The following is a 27331-nucleotide window of genomic DNA, read 5'->3' as shown; positions in this document are numbered from 1 at the left end:
TGTTTAAGAAAACAATAAGTTTTTGTTCACTGATACCAACGTACATTGGCAATGGATTCTATGACAATTTTTTTTTTTTGAGCTCTGGAGAAAGGTGTCACAAAATCATGACACTTAGTTTACACTGCAATTGGGAGGCATGACTGCAACATACCCAAGCTAGCTTTGAAAGAGCTAGTTCGCTAAAAAGGTAAGTGAAGACACAGCAGCACAGACTAACTGCCCAAGTATGTACCCAGGGACCCTGCGTATCTACTTGTGTGGCTAGTCTGTGACGTTATCTGTGCTTCTGTGGCTTCACTGCTATTTGTGATCAAGATTGTGAGGGTATGTCTATGCTGCAATCACATTTCCTGACTGCAATACAGATGTACTTTTAACACACAGAGGTTTCACAAACCACCCCTACTCTGCTCCCAGCCACACACAGGGTCTTCACTCCTGCAAGAGGCCCAAGATTTTCAACTATGACCAAACTTTCTCTCTCTTTATTGGTAAATATGACTTTTCTTGCTTCTAAAAATTCCAATCTGGAGATTTTATAAAATTAACAGTATACCGTCACTCCCTGACGTGGCTGCATGGAAATCTGGACCCTTAAGCACATCAATGTTGTCATTCATGGCCACTGGAGTTGGTTGCTAGAGAGCAGTCTCTCCTTCACCTAAGAGCTTAAGAATTTTCCTCTACAGCATACCCAATATGGCAGCCCTGGACTTCAGTCTTCAGCTATTAGATTTCTGAGAGGACCCTGAAATTGCTGGCTTGGGGACCAATGATCTATGTAGAACATAATTCTACTTTTAGCCAGCAAGCTGGTCTTAGAGAAAACTGTTTATTTTATGGCTAAATTTAAGCTGCTTGATGTATGCCCTCCAGCTATCAGACATGTGAAGCGCTCAGCAGAACTACAGGGTATCTACCGTATACTCTAACAGCAGTTTAAATGTTGTATAACTGGTGCTCTACTATGAATTGCAAGATTCTTAGAACGGGGAAATAGCAGCAAGTTTATTAAGTACATAATCAAATACACTGTGAAATCTCATGTAGATATGAAATAGTGGAGTATACTTTGTATGTTATTTAGGTCTCTTAATGCATGATTCTTGTGTGTGAATAAGTGAGTCTAAATTAAACCAGACATACCAAAGAATTCTGAGATGACTCATCATACTTTTATTTTCTGACAATATTGAAATGTTACTCTCTCTCATCTGTAGGTGGGTTACTCAGAGAGGTTTCAATTATGGCTTTTGAAACCTAGTGCTGATAAGGAGATGTTGCAAAGCTGCCATATACCGGGGAGCTCTAGGAAGGATTGTGCTTGTTAGTAGGAGTACACATGCGCAGAAGAATATGGGACGACGACTGTATCTGGCCAATCCATGGGATGCATAAGGAGAGGGACAATGGGAAGGCAGAATGGCTTCTTAAGCAGGAATGGGAAAAAAAATTAGTGGTGTTATTCTCCCCCCAAGCTCTACCGACAGCTTTTCCTCACTAAACACATTTTTTCTTCTTAAGAAAAAAAAAAAAACACCACAGGAGAGATACTTAGAGGGTGGATGTCTGACTCACGTGGCTCATCTTGCAGATCTCCTCCAGCCCTGAGGCAAGAGGTTAAAGTGTATGGAAAAATCGGAAGAGGCAACATGTCAGAGCAATGCCACAGAGCAGCATTTGTTCTACTTCTACATAGAAATGCTTGGACTGTATCTCTCAGAGACTAGTCTTTTTATTGTGAAGTGTTTTTCTTTTCTTCCCTTTTCTGCTTTTAGAGAAGCACTGTTACCTTTAACATAGCCAACAGGCAATACCATTGTGACAGAACAGAAGTGCAAACAGATCTGAACTTATAGATGGCAGTGGTAAGCCATTTCAAACAAAGGCATTTCCATTTAAACAGCACTCCCTCAATCTTTCCAGATGGAATGAAGGCCAGAAATTTACCACAAATTAATCTTTTATATTCACAGTTTGGCTCAGACAACACAATAACTGATCACCTTTCAACCACCTCCAAAAAAACCACTAAAAACTAGCTGGGACTGATTATATTAATACTTTCTCCCATAAAGGAGAAACAAAATTTCCTCCTAATATTTATAGCAGATCCTCTTGGCTTCTGAGGAACGGAAACAGAAGAACTCTTAGTTCTATTTAAACCAGCAGTTTTAATCTTGACTGTATGTTCTTTACCTGTCAATAGTCAGATCTAATCCACATTGCTCCCTGAGTTGAGGAAGTAGCTCCTCTTTTGACTGACGCACAGTCATTCCTTTAGCAAAAACAGCATCTAAAAGAAACTTGCATGGCTGTGAACACAACAAATATACATTTATTAGTGCTAGAATTGTTTCTTTACAAAAAGAGTAAGGAAATCAGTATCTCTCATTCGTGCTGTAGTCTTGCTCAATCTCCATCACCCTAGAAAATGACAGCTGAGAACTTTGTGTGAGCAAGATATTCAATTAAACTGATTCAAAACAGGCTGCTCTCATTAGTGCATTAGTAGCTCTTTGCAGCTTATTTCCAGTTTATTTACAAACCGGAAACTTCACTGAAATAAAGGCACAGTAGTTAAGAATTAGATTGTGTACATTATTAAAACTTCAGAAACATTATAAAACATGATGGTGGCATTTGCCTTTTTCCCTAATAGAATAGATATATGGGCATTAAAATTTGGAAAGCTATTTTTCAATTAAATAAGTCCTGTCACCACACTGGTGCCATCCTTCTTTATTTTTAATGTGCAATTTACTGGCTCCATAGTACAGGACTTCTTCCTCTGTTGAAGAAAGCTGTTCGTATTTGGAAATTGATTTTTAAATCAAAACATTGTCTGATCTTAAGTTAGTGATCAATTTCATTTCATGCATTATTCAATCAACTGTTCTTTTCTGCTTACACATCATACTAGTAACTGATGAAACTGCAGTGTATTTATTACACGTGTAAATAAAGCACAACTTGGGTGCACTTGTAAACAATGCAATTTTTATGTGGAAATTGAGACAAAACATGGACTCTACAAAGTTATTTTTACAGTCACTTAATTGTACTTTAAGTATCAAATGGGTACTTAACATGTAATCAACTATTACAAGACAGTCACTTGTTTCTAGCACTACTACAAGACTAGTCTAGTGCAAACAATTGTATCACCATATTCAATTACTGAATCTTTCTGACAAGTGTTGCTTTGCAGTATCTGATGGCAGTAAATATTCTAGCACTACATTATTGGAAAACATGACACCTATCAGAGAGTTCTTTCAATGTACATTGTCTAGTTAGGGAGGCTTTCGGGAAAGAGAATGCATGGAGTGAAAAGTGAAAATTTAGTGGGAATTTTACCCTTAAGGTTTTTTTGGGGAAAATTAAGACTAATGCATATTTCAGTGTCTTCATACACGACTTTTAGAAGATTTTAAAATATAAAATTACTTACTTCTGGCTCATTTATCAAGAGCTGGTACACTTTGACTCTGTATTCCCCCTTCTTAAGTGCTCTTCCAAGTCTAATAGTTATCTATTAATTGAAAAGAACAGTCATCAGAACTGATATTAAAAGTCAAAAGTTAGTTCTCTTCTAACATTGCATTAACACTACCAATGTAGCAAGGATGCCATGAAGTAGGGTAGTGAATTACATCCAATTAGTCTGCAAAAGTTGCCTAGTCAGCCAACTAAATTTGGTTCTATTGTATAAGTTTTTAATTATTCAAAAGCTCATTTGATTAACCTTATTGTCATCAGAAAATGATGAAAGTGTCTCATTCAGCCGAACGCTCTCAAACTCTTGATTGCTGGCATAGACTCGAAAGACCTTGAAGTGAGAGGAGAGAACTCCAACAAAGGGCTCCAAGTTTTGCTTGAAGGCAGACAGCGTAATTCTTTTATCAACATTCACTAGCAACCCTAAAAAACAAAAATAAAAACCCAACCTTGTGTTACAAAGTGCCCATTTAATTTGTGAAACCAGGTTTCCATACACTTGTTCACGGTTATTTGTATGGTAGCAATGCCTAAGAGTGCCAGTCATGGACCAGGTCCCTATTCACATTTGAACCTAAATGGCTTACCCACTGTCAAACAGGAAGTCTCTGGCAGAGCAGGGAACTAAACTTGGGTCTCTAGTGTCCCAGGCTAATGATCTAACCACGAGATCATTCTTCTTCTTCTTCTTGGAATTTTACAAGTTTGAAAACTACAAAAGATTGTAACTAAATCAATTTATTCTATCTAAAAATCCACATTTTTAAGCCCTATGGGAATTATTCTAGAATATCCTAATAATTTCTATGGGTGGACAGAATGCATCGCAGACATGTGGCAATAGGAAGGTTCCTTTGCTCAGTGTTCAACTTTACATTTAAATCCATCAGGAAATAAGCGCTTCGATTTACTGTTACATTTCAGTCTGCTTCTGTTTTGATTTCTATGTAGTTTCGTATTAGAGTTGGGAAAAGTAATAGTAATAGTAGTAATAACGTTTTCCAAATAAAGTCTTAGTATTTGGTATCATAAAGACAACATATAATATATTGCTTTTACCAACAGCAGCTTTGTGAAACTCAGTGTTGAACATAATTACACCGTAAGAAAAACAGACTTCAGGAGACTAACTGAAAGCTAGAGATCTGGTCCCCAAATTGTGGGACACACCCCATGGGGGTGCAGAGGAATGTTCGGGGGGGCACGGCAGGGAGCGCCACCCAGTCCTGTTCTACCCCCAGCTCTACTTTGGCTCCCAGCCCTGTCCTGGCGCGGGGATGGGGTGGGGAGAGCAGACAGATTACATTATGGGTAAGGGTGGGGGGGAAGATATGACATCTAAATGCCTATCACTATTTATCTGGATCTAGAGCCATGGTCTAGGTGTTTCTATCCCATTACCAACACTATATGCCATCCAGCTTTTATATAAGTCTCTAGCTAGCAGATGTGAATTTGAAATCCTACCCATTACCCTGCCATTGGAAGAAAGGAGCATGCTTTCCTTTCTCTTCAGCCCACCCAGGAGCCTCTTAGCTACTTCATTGTGTATGTGGGGGCTGCCACAATTCTACTCTACCGAGGATGGATGTGTTTGCTATTTCTGTACCCACCTCGCCCTGGCTGCTACAGCTCCATCAGTTGCTACTCACAGCTTTCCCAATCAGCAGATTAACTTCCCAGATTATTCTCACTTGAACTGCTGCCCACAACATTTTGAAAAGCTGTGATGAGGCCCTACAGCACTCTGTTTACAAGTTCAGAAAGGCATCACTACACTGATTCTTGTTTGAAAGGTTGCCTCTGCAACCATTAAAAACTATTAAAATAATTTTAAAGATCAGAAACGATGATTTAGGTCCTTCAACTCTCCAGAGAAATTTTCCTATTGGCAACTAGCTTTTCAAGACCTTTTTGTATCTTCAATCTCAGTATATTATTTGTATATCAAGCTATTCAATATATTTATTGTGCTATAATTCAGTTATTTTTATACTCAACAGTAAATCTCAAAGCTTTAATGTACTAGTCCATAATGAAGAGTAACAAGAAAACCTGCTTGCTTAGAATATTTTTATTTTGTCATGTATGCAATTTGGACTAATTTAAGAATTACAATCAACTGGAGCCTACACTATTTAGACCTATTCACATTAGGCAGTATTATTCCAAGAACACTTATTTAGAGCCAAATACAACATGATGAAACACCTGTCCTACTGAAATCAATGGAACTATACAAGTAAGGCAAGCAGGATTGGTCCCTTATTTCCAGACAGGAAGAATTCTTTCAAGGGCAGATCCTCAGCTTATACAAATTGTCATAGTTCATGGACTTCAATGAAGCTATGAAAATTTACACAATTTGAGGATCTGCCCGTCTGCCAGTAACTAGCCTTTATCATTGCTCATGAGAAAGGATACAAAGAATGATGCAATTTATGGAGCTTATTTGTAATATAACATTACAAACCAAATTAAACTATTTTAAACAAGCATTTTAAACTATACTATATAACAGTGGGAATGTGCTGCTTTTTCTAGGTTTAATCTAAAGTAACAAAAAGTACATTGAAAGGGCCTTATGACAAATGATTGCTAAAACAGGAGAAAATACATAGATACATTAAGTGATTTATGGATGCTCTCTCCAACTGAGTTATTTTCTGAAGAGAAATCTAAGTATAACTCCAAACTTAACACACTTCAAAATTGTTCATGCTGCTGTACAGAATATATTTCAGCAATTTTTCCTCAATATACCACCAATTCATACAATGCAATAAGAAAGCATAAAAATTAACCTAAGAAACTAATACTTTTGTTTACCTATTTCTGTAAAATTGATCAGTATTTGCAGCGGTTCAAAACCAGATTAGGAAGAAAGTCTTTTCAAGTTTTAAAGGTAGATTTTTACAATTTTTATTCTGACTTCTGCAGTATCCATTGTGACAGCAGGCCAGATGGCTATAGAAAAGTAGTGGGAGATAGATATATTAGATCCAGGCTAAACAAATCCCTGGTACCACGTTAAGTGAAATGGAAGCTGCTCCAGGTCAATTAAGACACCTGGAGCCAATTAAAAACTTTCCAGAAGGCAGGAAGAATGCTAGGTTGATTGGGACACCTGAAGCCAATCGGGCTGGCTGAAACTAGTTAAAAGCCTCCCCATCAGTCAGATGGGTGTGCATGTCAGGAGCTGTGGGAGGAAGTTGTGCTATTGGAGAGGCTGAGTAGTACACACCATATCAGGCACAAGGAAGGAGACCCTGAGGTAAGAGTGAAGTGGAGCTTGAGGAAGTGAGGGCTGCTGTGGGGGAAGTAGCCCAGGGAATTGTACATGTGATGTTTCTAAAAGGTCAGCTACCATAGCTGATACTATTAGGGTCCCTGGGCTGGAGCCCAGAGTAGAGGGTGGGCCTGGGCTCCCCCCCGACCTTTGCCCCCTGATTAATCACTGAGACTGGGAGACAGAGACTGTGCAAGAAAGGATAACTTCTCCTCACCTCCCTCGCTGGCGTATGATGAAAATGGCTCAGTAGACTGTGACCCTTGTCTCTAGAGAAAGAAGGGTTACGTGGAGGGTCACAGTGAGCCTCTGAGGCTAGCGAAATCCGCCAGGAAACGCGGGACCCACGGAGGCAAGGACAGAGCTTTGTCACACTATGATTCTCTAATTGCGGTTTTATAATAAAAACAAATGTTCAGTAAATGCTGTGTATCAAAACCATAGCTACAGGTTACAAAGGAAGTTTATTTACTCTATTCTTACTACTTCAAAATGTCTGGTTTCATAAAAATCCTTCAGTTCACAAAAAAAGTCCATTACCACCCACATTTTCACTTGGTTATCTCTTTTAGCATCCTAACGTAAATTTATACTACTTTAGATATCTTATATTTTTCTTACTTCCCAAACTTCTCTTCACTTTAATTGCTGCTACTAATTTCATGCCAATCTCTTCATTATATACCACCTACAAATAATCTAATATGGCTTTGTTCTTCTTTTCTATATACATACGTTTAAAAAAAATAGTATAAAATATATGTTCAGGATCAACAGCAATATGACTCATTTGTGTTAGACTCTTCAAATGTGGTATATCATTTTATTTGGGACCAGATATTCCCCTGTACTTAACCTACTGTCCTGAGGTGAGTGAAGCTCCACACGCTCTAGAAACCGAAAGGATCAATAGCTGTGGGAACAAAATGCATTTTGTTCCACAGGAATTCAAGCCTCTTTACGATAAAAATATCTAAACAAAAATGATAGTACCAAAATTGTTAGGGTAAGTTATCACTACTATTTGCTCTTTGTCCTACAACGTGTTTGCTTGTAGCTCATTGTATGAAGTCAGAAAAGCTATATTGCATCTACCCTCTAGCCATTTTTTTCAATAAATATATACAAAGTGCTATTTCCACGAAAATGAAGAATTATGACTGTCATTCTGTTGTTCACTGGGAAACTTCACCACTTTTCTTACAAGAGCTAAAGTATTGTAACATGGCTTAGCAAGAGAACATGAAAATATACTGTTGCCACATTGCTAAGCATTTTGAAAAAATGCGTTAAAACTGAGTGCTTCAATGGTCTAGTTCAGCAGTTCTCAAAAACTTTAGCAATCCAAGGATCCCCATTTTGATTTAAAATTTTTCGAGGATCCCCAAGTCCCCCTCTCAGCCTTAGGCCCCACCCCCCACTCTACTCCTTCCCCCAAGGTCCCACCCCGTCCCACCTCTTCCTGCCCCCAGCTCACTCCATCCCCCTCCATCGCCCATTCTTCCCCACCCTCACTCACTTTCACGAGGCTGGGGCGCAGGAGTGTGGGATGCAGGCTCTGGAAGGAAGTTTGGGTGCAGGAGTTCCAGGAGCAGCACAGAGTCACGGCAGGCAGGGAGCCTGCCTTAGTCCTGCTGCACTGCCAGACTTTTAGCACCTAAAATCTCCCAGTTTGGCTTCAGTAGCCTCTGGGAGCTGGAGCTAGAGCCTGATTCTGGGAGTCGCTGGGAGGGGAAGGAATTGATCAGCGTGGCCCGGGGACCCCCAGGGGTCTGCAGACCCCAGTTTGAGAAACCCTGGTCTAGTTACATTTTAACAGTCTGTAAAAAAACAAAAAAGTGTCTCCATGTTAAAAGATAGATGGATTAAAAGGTATTTAATAAAATAGAATAAATACATACATTTCTGTCCTTCTCCTGAACCTTCATCTGCAGCATATGGCTCTGCTTTGAAGTACATGTATTGTGCTTCTCCCATACTCTTGCCACTTTCGTCATATTCACTGTCAGTTCCAGAATCTTCTTCTGCTGTGTCCCAGGTTTCTTTTTTTCCTTCATTTGCTTTAGATCTCCTACTACTTGTGATGCTATGAGAGTCAAGTCCATTAGCCAAGGGGATCGGGGCATTGTCCACATTGCACAAAGTGTCACTGCTGTGACTGGAACTAAGAATATCACTGTCCACTGAACTTGTGCTTCTGTCATTATTCACATCAGAATCTGACCGCTCCTCTGACTGGAAATTTTCTGGATCAGAAATCTGAGTTTGGTTTTCAAGTTCTCTGTTTTCTGCTGATGCTAAAGAGTCTACCTCATTCAAAGGTGATTCAATGTTTTCAAAGTCACTTGTTTCTGTGCTCTTGCTACTGTCTCCATTATCCCCCTCCTGCTCTTGCTGTAACGACAAGCTTTTGAGTTTTTCAGTGCTCTCTTCCAGGATAGCCTCCACAGATATCATATTACCCAGAGATCCTTTCACTCTTGCACAGGCTTCATCCAAATTGCCCGAATCTCCACTCGCTTTTTGATTGACTGTCCTTTTAAATTGAGACCCAGGAGAGTGTTCTGGCAATGAAACATATAGCCTGATTGTGTTTGCATGACGATCCAAAAGTTTCCACAAATGGGAGTCCGTATATGCCATCTGGCGATCCAAAGACTCTGAACTTTCAACGAATACCTAAATATAAAATCATACAATTATTCTAAATAACTACATTACTAAGTAGTATAGGCAACAACATACAATATATACTAGTATTCAGAATGCATTGGAAAGATGACAGTATAAAAAATTACTCTATTTTTAAATCCCAGTTTTAGAGGAGATTTAATAAAGGATACCTAGCCTATTAATCATTTTGAGAGCTAAATAATTTAGTTTTGCATATATTAAATAATCATACTAGGCAGATTACAAATAAGTTGTAAATAGGTGGATAGGGCTCCTACCAGCACTATTTCACAACTAAAATATTGTAGGCCAAATTTTAAAAACACTTTCCTACATCTAGAAGGGTAATATGCATACAGAGTAAGCTGCACCTGTGCACTTGTATTTTTATGATGGAGTCAAGGTTAAGACCCTTTTGGAAGAGGGACCTTAAGTCTCTTACTTGATTTTATGATATTGTTTAAGAAAGTGCAAGCCCTTAAATATATGCATGGTTGATACAAAACCATAGGTTATTTGCATCTTAAGATTCAAAGGGCTGTTTTGGTGGGAGGTGAATTCCTGTTTCCCTTCCTCAAAGGTTTCCATGCTTTATTGAGATTTCCTCAGATGAAAAGGCTTTGATGCAAGCTCATTATGGAGTCGATCAATACTGTTATTTTGCTTAGCTACAGAACAATACAAAGCCCTCACAAACCCCTGCTGATCCAGATGAAATATTCCTGTGTAGCAACATGTTCTGATACCAACAAACCATTCTTGACCCCAAGCCTCAAAGCCAGAAGATAATTAATGGAAGAAATGTCCCGTCACCAGTTAAACCACCACAACAGTAGACACCAAGACAAAGCTCCATATGCCAAAATACAAAATTATTCAAGTTCTCACCTGCACTAAGAAGCTACTGTTGGAAACATTTACTATAAATACTCTGATCAAAGCTACCAGATTGTAAGAACAGGTTTTTTGTTTGTGTTTAAGTTCTGAAGGAACTCCCTTTCCAGGAGCAGATATAATGGTCCAGGGTCTTGAAATACAAATTATACCAGTCTGTGAGCAATAGACTGCCCCAGCTGCCTTCATAAGATCCAAGCACTAATGCTGTTGAACATCAAAGATCAGTCAGATTGCAGAACGCTGGAAACAGCTCAACCTTGTCTTATCCATCTGGTTTCAGATAACTCTCTTACCCTAGCTCTCCTAACAGTACAAAATTTGTGAGGTTCTCAAACTGAGAGGGGATTTTGATCTGAAGAAAAAAAATGAAGTAAATTATATATCCAGTTCTACATAGATTTTTCTAACTTTTACAATACTTAAGTAATGGTTATAAATATATTAGAAAAGAATGATTTAAAAAACAGAGATCTTACCTTATTACTTCGAAAAAAGCCTTCAGCTTTCAGTGTTTTGTTGCCCACACTGAGAAGACGCAAGTCATTGTAGCAACGTTCCAGTACTACCCGCATCGTTTCAGCAGGCAGACGTACAGCCTACAACACCATAATGCAGTTTAAGAAAAACAGAATATCCTTTCATAAATATTTTTACTTGATTTCTAAAAGCTACCACATGGGAGGAGAAACTTGGGTTATTATTAGAATATGTAAAATAAAGAGATTAAATCAGCCTGATTAAACTGTTTAAAAAGTTTGAAGGGAACAGTACAAACCATTCAGTCTCACTGTTTTCACCTTGTCATACAGGATGAGAACAAGGGTACCTTAATGAAATTAGAAGGCAATAAATTCAGAACTTTTGAAATTCACTTCTGCAGGAGGTCAGTAACAAACAAATGTTTTTAAGAGGGTTGGTTAAATTTTTAAATGGCTAGATATTTGTAGCTGTGCAAGTTAAGACGACTGGATTCTTTGCACTCTCTCATTCTTCAGGACATAATCTGACTGACTATCTTCTGAAGCATCAAGTATTCCCCACTGGTCAGCCATTTTCTATAAGGAGTTTTGATAAAATAAGTTGAGTAAAATTTTATTTTTGAAAGCAAACACAAAAACAGGATCGGTTTCAAACCCTGTGAAATAGAAACAACTGCAAAATTTTGAATTTTGCAGGAGATTTTTTCCTTCCTTTTTCCAGTGATATTTCATATTAGGAACAGTTATATGGGAAGTTACATACGGACTGACTAAGCTCAGTTTTATTCCACTATAATTCTAATAGCGACAGTGGAGTTACTGTAGTCTTATACCACTACAATGATGGTGAATCAGCCCCCAAATGAAGGCATCCTATGCCATATAAAGTGGTCAAAAGTGGTAACCTGCAAGAGCAGTAAAACGCAGTAATCCCATAATAAAACAAATTCTACTTCACCTATTTAGAAGCTGAAATTCAGATTTCAGGATTACGCTGGAATTTGAGCCATATATATTCATTCATATTAACACTGATTGTGAGATTCCCTGTTGAGCCTCTGAGGGGCAGCACAGAACTTTCAGCTCTGGGGATGAAGGGATTTATCCTAATTCTTCGCTGTTCTCAGGGAAGGAGAGGACAGCAGCACTACATATTATTACCCTACCACTAGCATGCTGCCTACACCAGGGGCTTGTGAGGGAGTCTTTGCATGCAACTGTACACGTCTTTTTCTGTGTTTGTGTCACAGGAATCTTCCCCTGGCTGGATATGGGGCTGTCGGATCCCTTTTATGTAGTCTGAAGGCATGGGAGCAACATGAGGTTCTCACCCATGGTATTTAAATCATACTAAGTTTTCATATTTAGATTGAATTAAAAAACTATAAATTACCTTTGAAATGAGTTCCTTGAATTCTGTAACTGTCTGATTCAAATAAGCTCGCACACTGATAGAAGGAGCAACAGATTCAGTCTTTAGGTCTACTACATGAACCTTCACCATAACCTCTGTAGCAAAGAGAAAATATGGTACAAGACATGATTCAGTTAAAAAAAATAGAAGTGTGATGTTTACAGTATACCGTTTAAAGACTATCATTAAATACACGTGTTTTAACTCACTCCACTAGCAGTCACAATCACAGCATTCTACTTTCAGGCAGTAAGATAAGCAACTGATTTAATGCCAGCTAGATAAAAATGTTATTCAGTGTATTGTCTAATTATAGCAAAGCTTTCTAGCACTGCTTTAATTAGACTGTCAGCATCTGCTACATAAAAATGTAACAATTAAAACAGTTAACACTTCTGAATGCTGCAGGTTTTACTAGAATCTAATTCAAGAAAAAGATCTCATCCATTCACACTCTTTTAAGCATTTTTGTTTCACATTGCAGAGTTTGTATTTATCATCATCATCACCACCACCACACCATACATTATAAACTTTAAGCTGATTTTGGATTTACAGAACTATATTTCTTACCTCCAGGTTTATAACACTGGAAAATCTGGTCAGGTCTTCTTGTTTCCAAAAGTAAATCAAACATGTATGTTGATTTGACTCCTCCAAGTAAGAGTCCCATTGGTATATCCTCCTCCTCCTCCTCAAATGATCGCTCCAAATAATCATGGAACTCATCATATTTAACAAGACGACAGCAGTCCAGAGGAACTGCTTCTTCTATATCCATTATCTAGAATGTAAATGCAGAAGTGAAATTAAATACTATTTCACAATAATGTATATATATTTTTTCTTTAACAATGTATTTCTTTCCACTCCCACAATAGCCCTTTGAGAATCCTGGCATGGTTCTTCCTGGCTGCATTAACTTCTCACATGAATCCTGACCTAGCCAAGGTCCTACTACCACTACCCTTTCTCCCACACATCTCTTGGCACACACAGTATTTAACTGGTAATGCCACTTGGATTATGGCTTTGCATGTCAAACAATCCCAAATAAAAGTGAAAGAGCTGCTGTGCTCAGAACCTTATGCTACTACTTTTATCAGGCCAACAGAAGAACGTTTGAGGTTTGTTTTTCAAACTAGACAGAGTGGTTGAAGACAAATTTGTCCTGCTCAAAGCAACTATGATGAGAGAGAAGAATACAAGTGAAACCCAGCGTAGTTGGAGAGGATTGTGGAAACAGGGACCTTGAGCACCTGAAGACATAATCTAAGAAAAATGTCTGGACAACAACGAAGGTTACATATTGGCTATAAGTGGTGACTTCAGGGCCATGGCATAAGTACTGTAAGCCCCAATTAATAGAGTCATGTGATCACGTCACAATGTGAACTTTCAGTTTAAAAAACTAAGCTCCTATTCCACGATTGCAAAGAAAAGCTTGAAAATATGATGTAAGAGTACCTGACGGAGCAGCATCTGCACATAGAGCTATTGTTTCAGGCTAAGAGGAATGAATTGCCCCATGCATCTCAAATGGGGTATTCACTCCAAGACCCCCTGCTCTGGAGGGCCATGCTAACACCACTCTGGCAGAGAACATGGTGAGAGGCAGGAATGAAAGAACACAGCAGGTCCAATCCATCCACCAAAGCAGATACACCCCAGCTGCTGGGATTAGCACTGAAGGGCCCACATGCTACCACTACTTTTGTGTTGGTGGTGGTGGGAGGGGGTTTCCGGAGGTGAGGGTGGCAAGCAGAGACTGACCTTGCTGCCTCTTGTAGGAAGGAGATGGAACCGCACTGTGGCTGCCCCCCAGTAACCCTGTCACCACTAGATTACACAGGAGTTGTGGTATGCCTAGGGTCCTGGATTTCCTTAATCCATCCCTGGCCTGGTTGTCCTTTATAGTTAGATGTCTTTTGAAATCTGAGCATCTACAACATATGCTTCTTTTAGTCTATCTGAAAAGTCTTATCCATTGGCCCTCTGGAATTAGGAATAATGTCACTGGATCAAGTGTTCAGAAGCCTTCATGACAATTATCTTTTGCCTATATTTATTTTCACGCTATTACTGCGATCCTACTATAAACTGTCAAACTTCCTCAAAGTATGGAGATTAGAGTTAAATCACTGATAGAAGAAAAAAAATCACTTGTGATAAACCAACCACGAAGATGGCATTGAGGTTTCAGAATATGGTATGTGAAGTCAAACTGGTTTTTAAAAGGAAGTGTTGGTGCCACACCAATTATACAAAAACCTCATAGCTATCAACGGAATAGCTGTCAGTAGTATCAAAATAGAATGCCTTTTGCTGCTTTTCTATATAAAAGAGCAGTCAAAGATGGTAATATGAACATTCAAAAATATACTATGGACAAATATTATGCATCCGTCAAATTACATCAGCCAGTTTTGCTACATTGCCAGGCCTGATGCTGTACCTTGTAAGCTATTTCTACAGCTTCCTTCAGTGTCTTGTCCTTATGAACTTCTAATTTATTCTCCATCATTATTTGTTTCACAGGATGCATGCAGAACAATTTTATCTGTAAAAACATCAATAAAATTAATAAACTTAGTCTGTCACAAACGTATTTGCAAATACAGTACACTGTCATTTATTCAAAATCCTATTACCAGAAAATCTGATCCCAGTGTGACCCCAATTAGCCTTACAATAATCATCTGCTAATAAGTTGTCAGTGAGCCTTTTAGCACCTATTAATGCTAACCAACAGCTTTGCTCTTTTAATGCTTTACATTCTGTACTTTAATAAAGAGTTAGTTATTGAATTTATTTTCAATAGCATTATTTTTAATTCTTTAACAAAGTACTAAGTGTTAAGCATTAACACCACAAAGCTATTGATTAGCTCCAACAGGTGCTAAGAGGCTAACTGAGAACCTATTAGCAGGTGATTCACTAACATAGGGCTACATGCGTGAAACTGCAGCTCAAAATACAACTTTCTTTTATCCAAATGCCTGGATATCTGAAAGTTTGGGGTGTCTTCCTGGCCATTTGGATAAATGGACCATACTGTAATGTCTTTTAGTGTAAAACTATGTTTGAATGGACAGCGATATCTTGAACCAACCAAACAAAACACACCTGGAGCAGTTCTTCAGCTTTTGCCTTATTTCAACTGATTGAAAACATTTTAAAAGGCAACACTGGGGTGAAGGTGGAAGAGAAACTGAATAGTAGTATTTGCTGAACAAAAGGTTTAAAATTACAAGTCATAAAGTGCCAGATCCAGAACTATAGAGATTGTCTACTATTTGGTCAATGTTCAATATAAAGAAATAAATTTTATATTAAAATGCATCCTCTCTCAAAATCTACCAACAAGGGATGTGAAAGTACAGTTTCATGTTAATATAATTTTTAAGGCTGTACAGTGCTGTCACTGCAAAACAGCATCTGCTCTTAAGGCAGACTGATTGAAATTCACCCTAAGAACTGCATGATCACAGCTCCCATACTTTTTCTTGTTATATATTTTCAACCAGAAATTTAAATTTAAAAACCAGACAAGGAATCTCATTTCTGAAGGAAACTTCTAGGGGCCACACTGGTATACAGAAAGATTTTGAGTGTCAAAGACTGCTAAAATATGGCACTTTTGTTTACTTAGTGGTTTAAAATTCTGTAATCTAGCTGACTACAGATGATAGCCCTCCACTTTGTATGGCATTCAGATATGTAGCGCCTTAGTTTTTATTGAGTTACCTATGTAAATACTTCACACACTCACTGTAAGACTCATGGTATTGTAGTAATCATTTACAGCATATTTCAACTGTTCTTAACAGAAGTGTAGAGTCAATGTTAAGCAACCTGGAATTCTAACCTTGCAAGTATTGCGCTCAATTTCACGTTGCTTCTTTTCTTGCTCTTCTAACTCTTTTTCTTTCTGTACCAATTGCTTAATATGCTCTGGATATTCATTCACTTCAAGAAATTCTATAAATAAAAACAAATTAAATGGTGATTAAAAGGAAGCCTACTTTTTAAATGGCACTTTTTTGTAGAATTCTTCACTGTTTGCAATATCCTCTCAGCAACCTGACAAATTCCTCCCTTCCTACTTTACTCTTTTCAGTTAAACTACTGACTGTTTTCGCCTGTGTTTTAAGGCGAGGTGAAGTCAACTTGATGTTATTTCTTCATTTGTACTCCAGCATTATCAAAGAGGTTAGAATTCCACTGAAGATAGTTTTCAGAGTAGCAGCCATGTTAGTCTGTATTCACAAAAAGAAAAGGAGTACTTGTGGCACCTCAGAGACTAACAAATTTATTTGAGCATAAGCTTTCATGAGCATCCGATGAAGCGAGCTGTAGCTCACGAAAGCTTATGCTCAAATAAATTTGTTAGTCTCTAAGGTGCCACAAGTACTCCTTTTCTTTTTACTAAGGATAGTGTTAGATAATAATGCAGAGTCAGCAAGGAGTTTTGCTGTTTATCAAGGGAGTCAAGACTGAAGACTATGTTCTAAAGAAGAAGTTTATTACAATCAGCTCACTCACCATCCTGGAATAGGAGAATATTCCAACTTATATCATCAATATCATGATAAAATAAATGTGTTCTTTTTAACATAGAGCAGTGCACTAAGTAAGATTCTGTCTACAAAGGGAGAAATGTAGAATCTGTGACATTTCTCAAAAAGTTTAAGGAGGAACAAGTTAACACCTGCAAATGAAGCTGTCTTTTGGCCTACAAGTGTCACGCCCTGTGGAACTGGACACAATCCTAAAAAGTAGTTTAGGATGTCACCTCCTTTGTAGAAGATGTGGGCTGGCCATAGTTAGGCATTGGACAATATGAAAATCATAAAGGTTAGACACTGATGATGCTGAAAATTGAGAATCCTCACGATTTTTGTTTCCTGAGAAAATACTATCCAGTGTATCTTTGTGAAAACGTGCTCAGCAGTTGATTAAAATTACAGGTTTTGTGGCACTTCGGCGTAAATAGCATATGGAAATTAATGGTTCTTCCTGGAAATGACCAATATTTCAGTCATTCAAATTTTGCATAACGTCTATGTTCTCTTCTCTTAGATATTCTATTTTAGCCATATATTTTGTAAAAATCCTTGGGCTGACAGCATTCTATCACCAAGTAACTCAACCTATTGCAAGCTGGAGGATTGTTTAATGGTCTCTAATTCGTATCTTTGTTTCCACTAAAGGATATGATATTTCTTTATAGCTATTTTATACTTAAAGCAACCCAACTTCTCAGAAATCATTGGAACCTGGTACTTAGCCTATAGTTGTTCTCTTGTAATTTTTTTCTCTGTTACACACAAAATGTTGTATTTCCTTCGAAGCTAGAAGTATACCATTATTCATTGTATGGAGAAAAATACTGGCATGGGACAGGGATAAGGAAGTTACTTGCCTTATGGTAACTGGAGGTTCTTCAAGATGCACATTCTCTATCTGTATTCCACTGTGGAACAAACATGTGCTCCATGTGCCCCAAGTCAGACAATTTTGGAAGCAGTGTCCGTTGGCATGCACCTGGTGCCCTTACCCTCGGGCCTCCAAATGAGGAATTAAAGGGCATTTCGGCCAACCGCCTTTCTAGTTCCTTCTTTACCACAAATCCAAGTGAGGTCTGAAGCACAGGGACCACACATCACAAATAACCTCCAGTTACTACCAGAAATCTCCTCCTCCTCTTTGAGCCCTGGTCCCTATGTGTATTCTACTGAGTGACTGACGAGCAATACTCAAGAAGGAGGAAAGGGCAAGGTTGCAGGCAGCAGAGCAGCTTGAAGGACTGCTGTCCCAAAGGATCCTTCAGCAGCAGAGTACTGTACTTGAGCATAATATCTCGCAAAATATGTATGGGAGTCCATGTCACTGCTTTACAGATGTCAACCAGATACACTTCCTGAAGAAATGCTGTAGATGTTGCTTTTGCTCTTGTGTAGAATGAGCCCTCAGACCCGTGTGATGGAGGAAGGTGAGAAAATTGACAGTAAGATACAACCAGAAATCCACTTCATGATCCTCAGAGGAGACAGTTTGACCTCGGACTTTTTCCTCCATAGAGAAAAAGAGTAGGAGATTTTCTAAATCAATTGTGTCTTTTGTACATAGAAGGTTGGGATCAACAGGGCTCCCAATTGACCTACCTTCCTGGCTGAGGTGATAGCCACAAGGAATGCAACTTTCATAAATAAATGAGAAGTGGAACATGTAGCTAATGGGTTGAAGGGAAGCTTTGACAGAGCTTACAGCACAAGGTTCAAATGAGGGGCAGGCTTCCTTTCTGGTGGAAAGGTTCTAATTAGGTCCTTTAAGAATCTGATAGTCAAGGGGTGAGTGAAAACCAAGTAACCATCAGATGGCACATACTGCCTGCTGCCAGGTGGACTCGTACAAAACTCATGGAAATGCCATCCATTTTGAGAAAAAGACGACAGTCCAAAATTGAGGGAATATCCTCTTACTTGGGTTTCTGACATGCCCTGATGGAGAAACGCTTCCATTTGGCTGAACAGGATTTCCTACTGAAGCTTTCTGCTGTTAAGGACCGTTTGTAGGGTTTCCAAACAGGAAAGTTCTAGGTGTTGATGGCCATCCAAAAACCAAGCTGTAGCCTGAAGCATATTGGGGTTGGGATGCTTGATTCTGCCCCTCTCCTGGGTCAAGAGATCAGAAAATGATTGGATGCCAGCAGGATAACAGCCACTGGAAGTACGGGAACCAAAACTATCTGGGCCAATATAGGTCAATGAGGATGACTCTTGCCGTGTCTTGATGAATTTTCTCAAGGTAGGATCAGTAAAGAAGGAAAGGTGTAGCTCAGATGACCCAATGATAAAAGAAGGAGAGCATCACCCCGAGAGCGTAGACCTAGAGCACCTCTGGAGCAACGCACGTTGCATTTCTTCTTCGTTTGGGAGCTGAACAGAACTGAGTGAAAATGTCGTCTACTACTGACTTGTGCAATTCCCATTCGTGATAGATGGCAAAACGCCTGAAAGTAACATAAGCAGAGTCTGGCAAAAGGGATAACGTAAATGCATGAAGCCGTTTTTTCGTCTTAGCATGCCTGCTCGTGTCGATTCCATTCTAGGTGACTCACAAACATGAACACTATGGTAACAATTCCTTCCAGAGTAACAGCTTCTCTAACATGCTCTGTCTTGCTTGATTTTCACAATACTCTGTGGATTAACGGCTCTGTAGAGAAGGCATACATCAGAGCCCCCGACCATGGGAGCAGGAAAGCATCTGAAAGGGACCCTCTGTCGGCCCCCTGAATTGAACAGGCACTTTCTGTTTTGCCTGGATGCAAACAAGTTCACCTGACTACCTCTGGATGGAGTGACCACTCGTGGTGAGAAGGTCCTGCTGAGGCGATCTGGTTGCTAAAGTGTTTCTGGTTGCTAAACACAGAAGTTCCAGAGCCTGAGGGCTTCTTGGCAAAGGATGAAGACCGGGCTCCACCTTGCCTGTTGATGTAGAACACAGCAGTGGTATGGTTAGTCAGGACCTGAACCACTCTGCCTTTTATATGAGGCAGGAAAGCTTGACGGGCCAATCGTACCACTCTGAGCACCCTGAAATTTATGCGTAAGGAGCAATTGCAACTTGACCAACAACTTTGCATACAGAGATTGCCCAGCTCGGCTCCCCATCCCAGAGCCGAAGCATCAGAGACCAGGTTGATTGATGGGGACACGGCTGCGAAGGGGACTCTCTCCAGCCCCAATGTGGGGTCCAATCACAAAGTGAGCAACGACAGTATGTGGTCCGGAATCTTGACTACCTGGTTTATGTTGTGTCTGTTGGCAACGTAGACTGGCGCCAGCCACATCTGGAAGGGACTCAGATGGAGCTGTGCATGCTAGACTACGTAAGTGCAGGCTGCCATGTGGCCCAACAGCCTCAAGCACGTGTGAGCATTGGAGAGAGGGTGGGCTTGCATATGTGAAATTAGGTCTGAAATAGCACAGAATCAGGCTTTGGGGAGGATGGCTCTGGCCAGAGTAGAGTTGAGGACCGCTCCTACAAACTCCAAGTGCTGCACCAGAATTAACATTGATTTCTTCTCATTTATCAATAGACCTAGATCGCGATACTGGAGCAATCAGACTGATGTGCCCCCGCACCTGATGCCAAGACCAGTGCTTGATCAGCCAGTCATTGAGGTCTGGGTAAATCTGAACATCCCGACACCTCAGGTAAGCAGCCACTGGTGCTATGCACTTTGTAAACACTCTCAGGGCTGATGAGAGACCAAAGGGCAGCGCCGTGAATTGAAAATGGTGCTAGCCCAACACAAAGCAGAGGACACATCTGTGTCCTGGGAAAATGGAAAATCTGAAGGTGGCATATCAGTCTCCCAGATCCAGGGAAGGGATGGAGGAGGCCAGGGAGACCATGCTAAACTTCAACTTCTCGAGATGCCTGTTGAGGCTAAACAGGTCCACGTCTTAAGCCCCATTTTGCTTTCGGGATTAGGAGATATCGGAAGTAGAATCCTTTCCCCTTCATATTCCAAGGGACCTCCTTCATCACTCCCAGCTGTAGGAGGTTTTCTACCTCCTGAGCAAGCAGCTGCTCATGAGAGAGGCCCATGAAGAGGAACTGGCGAAGGTGGGTGGGAGGCAGGGACAGTCGAGAACTATAGGGTGTAGCCCAAGGACATTGCGTTGCGCACCCAATGGTCAGATGTCACTCACAACCCTGCCGACTGGAAGGGGCATAGGCAGGTGAGGAAAAAACAGGAGGATGGAGCCAGGTACTTGACTGGGGTGCCGTCCCCTATCGCACCTTCAAAATGCTCATCTCTCACCCCTGTGGTGTTTTGAAGGGCTGGGTTGAGCAGGCATTCGTGAGGACAAAGGGCAGTGTCACTTATTCTCCTGTAGGTCCCCTGCCGGGAAGACCCCCAGGATTAAGGTGGAGGAGGGAGAGGAGGAGGCCAGAACTGCTTTCTGGCCTGCTGTGGAGTGTGGAGGCCCGGTGACCGCAGGGTGGCCCAGGAGTCTTTAATGCCATGCAACCTTGCGTCAGTGAACTCAGAGAAGAGCCCCGCGCCCTCATACAGGAGGTCCTGGATGGTGGCCTACTTCTCTTGGGATAGCCCCAAAGATTATGACCAAGAACAGCACCTCATGGCCCCTGCCTAGGCAACCACCCTGGCAGCCAAGTCTGTAGCTTCCCACGACAATGAGGGTGCCCTTTGCCACCACTTAGCTCTCCTCCAGGATCATGGCAAACTCAAGGGCCAGGTCCTATGGAAAGGCCTCCCTGCACTTGATAAGGGAGTCCCATAAATTAAAATTGTACCTGCCCAACAGGGCTTGGTGGTTGGATACCCAGAATTGTAGGCTGGCTGTCGAATAAATATTTCTGCCTAAGAGGTCTAGGTGTTGGGGTCTTCATTTTTTGGTGTGCCGCTCATTTGTCTCTCTTGTTAACTGCGGGCACGACCAGCATCCCCACTGATGGATGTGTATAGAGATATTCAAACCCCTTTGTGGGGACGAAATACTTCTTTAGGACCCCGGGTGGACAGGTAGTGCAAGGCAGGCCAGGGTGGAGGATGATACGAGATTGAACAAGCTGTCTGATTGCTCCTCCAACTCCTCAATTTCGAGGTTTAAGTTGGTAGCCATCCTTTTAAGGAGAGCTTGGTGCTCCTAAAAGTCGTCGGGGGGGGACAGCTAATCCCGGAGGGCATGGCCACCGCTTCAGCTGGTGACAAAGACGATGAGGGCATCACCAGGGGAGGGGCGAGTTCCCCTTCCCTTTCTGGAGATGGCTCCTTGAGTGTTGGTGCCCATTAAGTTGTCCCCGTGGTGGAAGTATGGGACCGGCATCCCACAAGGGTTCCAACATGGCCACTGACCAGACCACTGTCCCTGTTGCCATGCCACTGATGCCGTGCTGGTCTCACTGGCCAACAGGGATTTGTACCCCCTTGGCAATGGGCTGAACCCTGGCTCCAACTCGGAGCAGTCCCCTTCTGGTGCCCACGGAGGGGCTGTGGAGGCCTGCGTGTGCTGGCTAACTCTCATTGGAGACTGGTGTTTAGAGGGCAGGGATCGCCACCTGTCCCTCAAGCAGTACCGAGGCAGCAGAGATCAGTGCTGCGATGGTGAGCGGTCCTGCACCAGCGAGGACCAGTGCCTAGCAGGCTGCCTGGGTGATAAAGATCTGCCCGAAGGTGATCTTGAGAGGCTGGTTGGTATCCAGGAGCATGGGTCTTGGTGCCTCAGTTCCAGCAATCTGTGCCTCGTGGAAGAAGAGCTCGGCACTGGGGACGTGGGCCTTCTAGCCAGCGACCAGGGTTGCAGGACCAGTGTTCTAGGCCATGGACAAACACCTGTGATTCAGGGACCAATGGTGCTCCCCTGCCCTTTGGGGAGGTCCCATGACTGGCTTGCCTTGGGGCTGCAGGGCCTTAGCCACTTCTGGCACCTGGCATAAAATCTGCAGTACCCGTAGGCCCACCACTCCTTTGGCTGCACGGGTCATCTTGGACAACGAAGGTCCCTGTAGAAGCCGGGATCCCCTACCACTCCCAGGAGTTGGAGGTGAATCCCTGGCTGAGCTAGGAGGGTCCAACCTTAGCAGTACTCCCCTGTAGCTCCAGGGTGGGCATGTGTCCTGAACTAGCTCCTTTGCCCAGAGCCCCCTTCTCCTCCTTGGAAGGTGCTGGGGAGCCCTTTTTCTTCTGACAGTTCTTGGGCACCGGCAAGGGGGAACGGTGCTGGGAGAATCCCAGTGCTGGTGGGGCGCTCTGCACCGATGTTGAGGTGCCAGGAGCGGAATCCCATTGGGAGGGCTCCGATGCTGGGCATAGCGCAGCCTCCATCAGGAAGGCTCTCTAGCAGAAGTCCATCTCCTTTTGGGTTCTGGGACAAAAGTTTTTGCAAATCCTGCACTTATCCTTTATATGGTATTCCTTCAACAGCTGCTGTGAGGGTCACTGATAGGCACTGGCCTGTTGCATGACAAACATGGCTTAAAGCCCAGGGAACGGGGCATGCCCCGGTCCAGGGCAAAGTTCCAGCTGGACTCTAACCTCTAAACTAACAACTAACACTTACTTGAAATGCGGTCATTGAAACAATGGTATTGAAGTAGCTAGACTAATAAGCAAGCAAGGAATAGTACAATTCTGAAGTTGCAAAATGGCCTTTTTTGTCTAAAAATATGACCGAGCTCAAAATTCACTATACAAGTCCAAAATATATCTAAAACCATCAATGAAAGTTCTTTTAATTAAATTCCAAGGGGTCAATTCAAACTGATATTTTGCGGTTCTCTTCACTATGTTTGCTGCTAATTTCCTTGACTGCGTAATCTTGCTCATAGCTGTTCTAATTGATTGACTTTCTGGTCAATTTTATGCAGTCTAAAATTTCACCCAGCAGGAAAGGATTAAGGGAAACTGATGATTGTCTAGCTTTCCTTCTAATACAGCTACAATGGCAGAATGTTATTACGTAGGCCAGATTTTCAATCCATTCCCCACATACATATGCTCAACTTTGCATGCACACACAACTGAGTGCTGAATGCTCTATCACCCGTACTTGAGGTGATGGAATTCATCAACTGCATATGCAGGTGACAGCCATGCATCTACAAATAGATGGGACTGCCACCTGTAACAGATGCACACGTTAAGATATACTGGCCTGCTTCTCAACCACATAGCAAGTACAGCCAAGAACACTTTTTCAACCTGCACCTGGAGAGAAAAATGCAACTTCTTCTCTTTGATGAAGACCGTCATGCAGTTATTCATGTTGACATTGACGCCATTAAGAAACTGAAGCTGAAGACCATTACACCAGTGCTTTGGAATCTGTATTGACTGCCAAATAAGTTTCTTGGTGGAATTCACAGTGCTGATTTTAACAAAGACCTAAATGGTTTGTGACATGTTTCCCACAAGACCACCTCTCTCCCAATACCATACTGCTCCTGTTGAGATCAGAGACACTTAAGATAAAGCTCCCTTGTTACTGGGTCTGACCCTTCATTATATACCGTGCAAACAATCCCTAGTGGGGCACCTAAGTGCTAGCACAAATAAATGGAAGTAGGCAATTGAGAGCACTCTCCCCATAAGGGATCACTGCTTCTGGATTTTACTTACTCTGGTTCACCAGAGTCCAAATCTGTCAACCAGCAGGCCCATCTTATCCCCTAGGTATTTATGGCAGGGAGGGTGTTGAGAATTGCAGAGATCTATGTGAGGTGGAAAGGTTTCTAATCTGCTGGTACTGGAAAAGCAATCCATTATGCTTGTGGGGGGAGAGGGCGCTAAATTAAATTATTTCAGGAGATCTAAAGTCCTGGTAGACACCTATTTTTGATATCAATATAAAAATAAATGAATATTCGGTATGGCTAAATTTAGTTCTAATACCAGCTGTCAGAATCTTTAAACAATTTTGAATGTTTTCCAGCACAGAAACTGATCTATCTTCCCTTTGTGGCAATGGACTGGGGTTACACTAGATCTTTACTTTCTTTAAAAATATAGCTTTGAAATCACAAGCCAATTTAATCTCTGCAGTAATTTCACTGATTCTTATTCTAAAAAAAAAAACACCTCTATTCTGACTGATTAGGTGGTAGTATATTTTGTGTAGCTATTACTGCTGTTTTGGGTACATTTCCACAATGGACCATATCTCCCTGGATTTTAAAAGGAAAGGAAAAAACATGGACTAATCTTCATATGTTGGTTCTTCCCACAATTTGATATTTTAAAAACAAGCTTCTACTTTACAGAGCTTTCAGACACTGTCGCACCCCCTTTTCCCCCTCCCTGGTGTTCTGGTGCTGAATGGAATCTCCTTGTTTAAAGTATTTGAAAAATATCTACACATAGAAGAGAAAGCTTCTGAAGGCCTATGGGTTCTGGTTATACCAGAAAGTCAAAGAACAAACCCTTCAGTGAAACCTATCAAACAGACACTCCTGTCCTGATACCATGAAATATCACACTGGCAAGTGAGAAAATTTTAAAAGGGTAAAGAGTAACTACAAAAGTAAATTGCACTTCTACTTTGCCTCATGTTTAAAAATTACTTAAGCTCATAATAAAAAAATCAGGTCTAACAAACATAGCAATTAGAACCCCATATACACTCTAAAAAGCCTTCCTACTCTGAAATTAACATTTTTAGTCAAAAAAAACCCCACACACTTACTTGCATTTCTTGTCGGATCCTTCAGTCTATATATAAGCATATATGCATTTGTGGAGCTAGTAGGGAAAATATTTTTAAGAATATCAGTATCTGACTTGGAAGCCAAAATAAAATACTTTTATTAAACTTATTAATACCATAAATAGCCGTATATGGCAACTGTAATAATGTGTATTAATTCAGTAATCACAAATATTGTTTTTAAACATGAAATTCATACTATTGCTAGAAGTTCTGAAATTGTCATCAATTTTTAGAATTATTTTATATAAACATATTATACCATTTTTGCCATAATGTGGCATGCAAAAGATTTGGCTGGTTTATATCAATATTAAAAAAGAAGTACTAGAGAGATACTAACCTAGCAAAAGCACTGGAATAATAGCCTCTGCTTCCAGAGGCCCCACCATATGTTTTCTTAATATCTTCTTGGGTTATCTAGTAGCAAAAACATTTTTTTTAAAAAAAAAAGTTCATTCTTTGTCAAGTAACAATAGTCAGTGAGCATTTATTGGAAAAACTGACAATCATACTAAACTCATTACTGTTTTACATTTGTTTCTTTTTATTTTCTAAATGAGCAAGAAAATAAAAGTTGTGTGTCTAAAAGCGATTAGGTCTCCCTTTTAGGTGGAAAATAAAGATCCTTAAACTTTTTTGAAGTGTGAGTTTCTTAAACAAATTTTAATATGCATTATAAGAAACATGACAGCAAATACAGTCTCTTTCAACTTCCATACACTTCTATAGCATGATTTAAAAATTCATATGAAAATTCAAGTAAATATATTCAATGTAGAAAATCCCAGAAGGCACATTTCCTAGTAGATAAGAGTTCAAAGAAGGTCATACTTCAAAGAATCAGTCCCAAGTGGAAAAATGTGTGTAGACAAAAAGCAAGTTGTAAGCTCTCTTAAAACATGTTGGGTCAGCTACCAAAAAAACCCTAATAACTACAAGTGATGGATTTGCCTGATTTAAAATGGTAAGGTAACAGGATGGCTTTGCTTAAGCTACACCTCAAATTCAATATTGTATGTGTGTGTACACATACATCCCCCATAGACTTGGTCGGTCCTGAGAGCATCCACAAGCATCACCATCATAACTTTTGTAAGTGTTTTGGTCGTAAGGCTACTAAATTCTTTTTAGGGACAGAAATCTAGGATAAAATCCTTACTCAATGGGAATTCCGCCATTGACTTCAAGTGGAGCTCTTGTCAGTCAAACAATAATGGAGATTTATAGTTACATTTAGCATAGAAACATAGGACTGGAAGGGACTTCGAGAGGTCATCTAGTCCAGTCCCCTGCACTCATGGCAGGATTAAGTATTATCTAGACCATCCCTGACAGGTGTGTGTAACATGCTCTTAAAAATCTCTGATGCTGGAGACTCCACAATCTCCTAGGCAATTTATTCCAGTGCTTAGCCACCCTGACAGTTAGGAAGTTTTCCTAAAGTCCAACCTAAAGCTCCCTTGCTGCAATTTACACCCATTGCTTCTTAGAATCATAGAAGAATAATAGAAGATTAGGGTTGGAAGGGACCTCAGGAGGTCATCTAGTCCAACCCCCTGTTCAAAGCAGGACCAACACCAACTAAATCATCCCAGCCAGGGCCTTAAACTTCTACGGATGGAGATTCCACCACCTCCCTAGGTAACCCATTCCACTGCTTCACCACCCTCCTAGAGAAATAGTTTTTCCTAATTGCCAACCTAGACCTTCCCCACTGCAACTTGAGACCATTGCTCCTTGTTTGTCATCTGCCACCACTGAAAACAGCCTAGCTCCATCCTCTCTGAACCCGCCCCCCCCTTCAGGTAGTTGAAGGCTGCTATCACAT

General features: G+C 40.8%; 1 protein-coding gene across 5 annotated transcripts in view; it reads right to left on the bottom strand.

The window, feature by feature from the left end:
- Positions 1–27331, bottom strand: part of USP47 (ubiquitin specific peptidase 47) — a 90530-nt gene that overhangs the window by 12395 nt on the left and 50804 nt on the right. For all 5 annotated transcript variants that reach the window (XM_048855839.2, XM_048855841.2, XM_048855843.2 and 2 more), the window contains 11 exons: positions 25844–25920; positions 25480–25535; positions 16125–16237; positions 14712–14816; positions 12830–13040; positions 12236–12351; positions 10840–10959; positions 8695–9472; positions 3752–3927; positions 3458–3538; positions 2203–2318 (listed from right to left, as the gene is read on the bottom strand). In XM_048855839.2, coding sequence (XP_048711796.1) covers positions 2203–2318; positions 3458–3538; positions 3752–3927; positions 8695–9472; positions 10840–10959; positions 12236–12351; positions 12830–13040; positions 14712–14816; positions 16125–16237; positions 25480–25535; positions 25844–25920 — 1949 coding nt within the window. The remainder of the gene's footprint in view (positions 1–2202; positions 2319–3457; positions 3539–3751; positions 3928–8694; positions 9473–10839; positions 10960–12235; positions 12352–12829; positions 13041–14711; positions 14817–16124; positions 16238–25479; positions 25536–25843; positions 25921–27331) is intronic.

The sequence above is a fragment of the Caretta caretta genome, chromosome 6 (genome assembly GCF_965140235.1).
Source record: "Caretta caretta isolate rCarCar2 chromosome 6, rCarCar1.hap1, whole genome shotgun sequence".
In the NCBI taxonomy this organism is placed as follows: domain Eukaryota; kingdom Metazoa; phylum Chordata; order Testudines; family Cheloniidae; genus Caretta; species Caretta caretta.
Note: the sequence above shows the minus strand (reverse complement) of the source record. Positions and strands in the feature narration are given on the sequence as shown.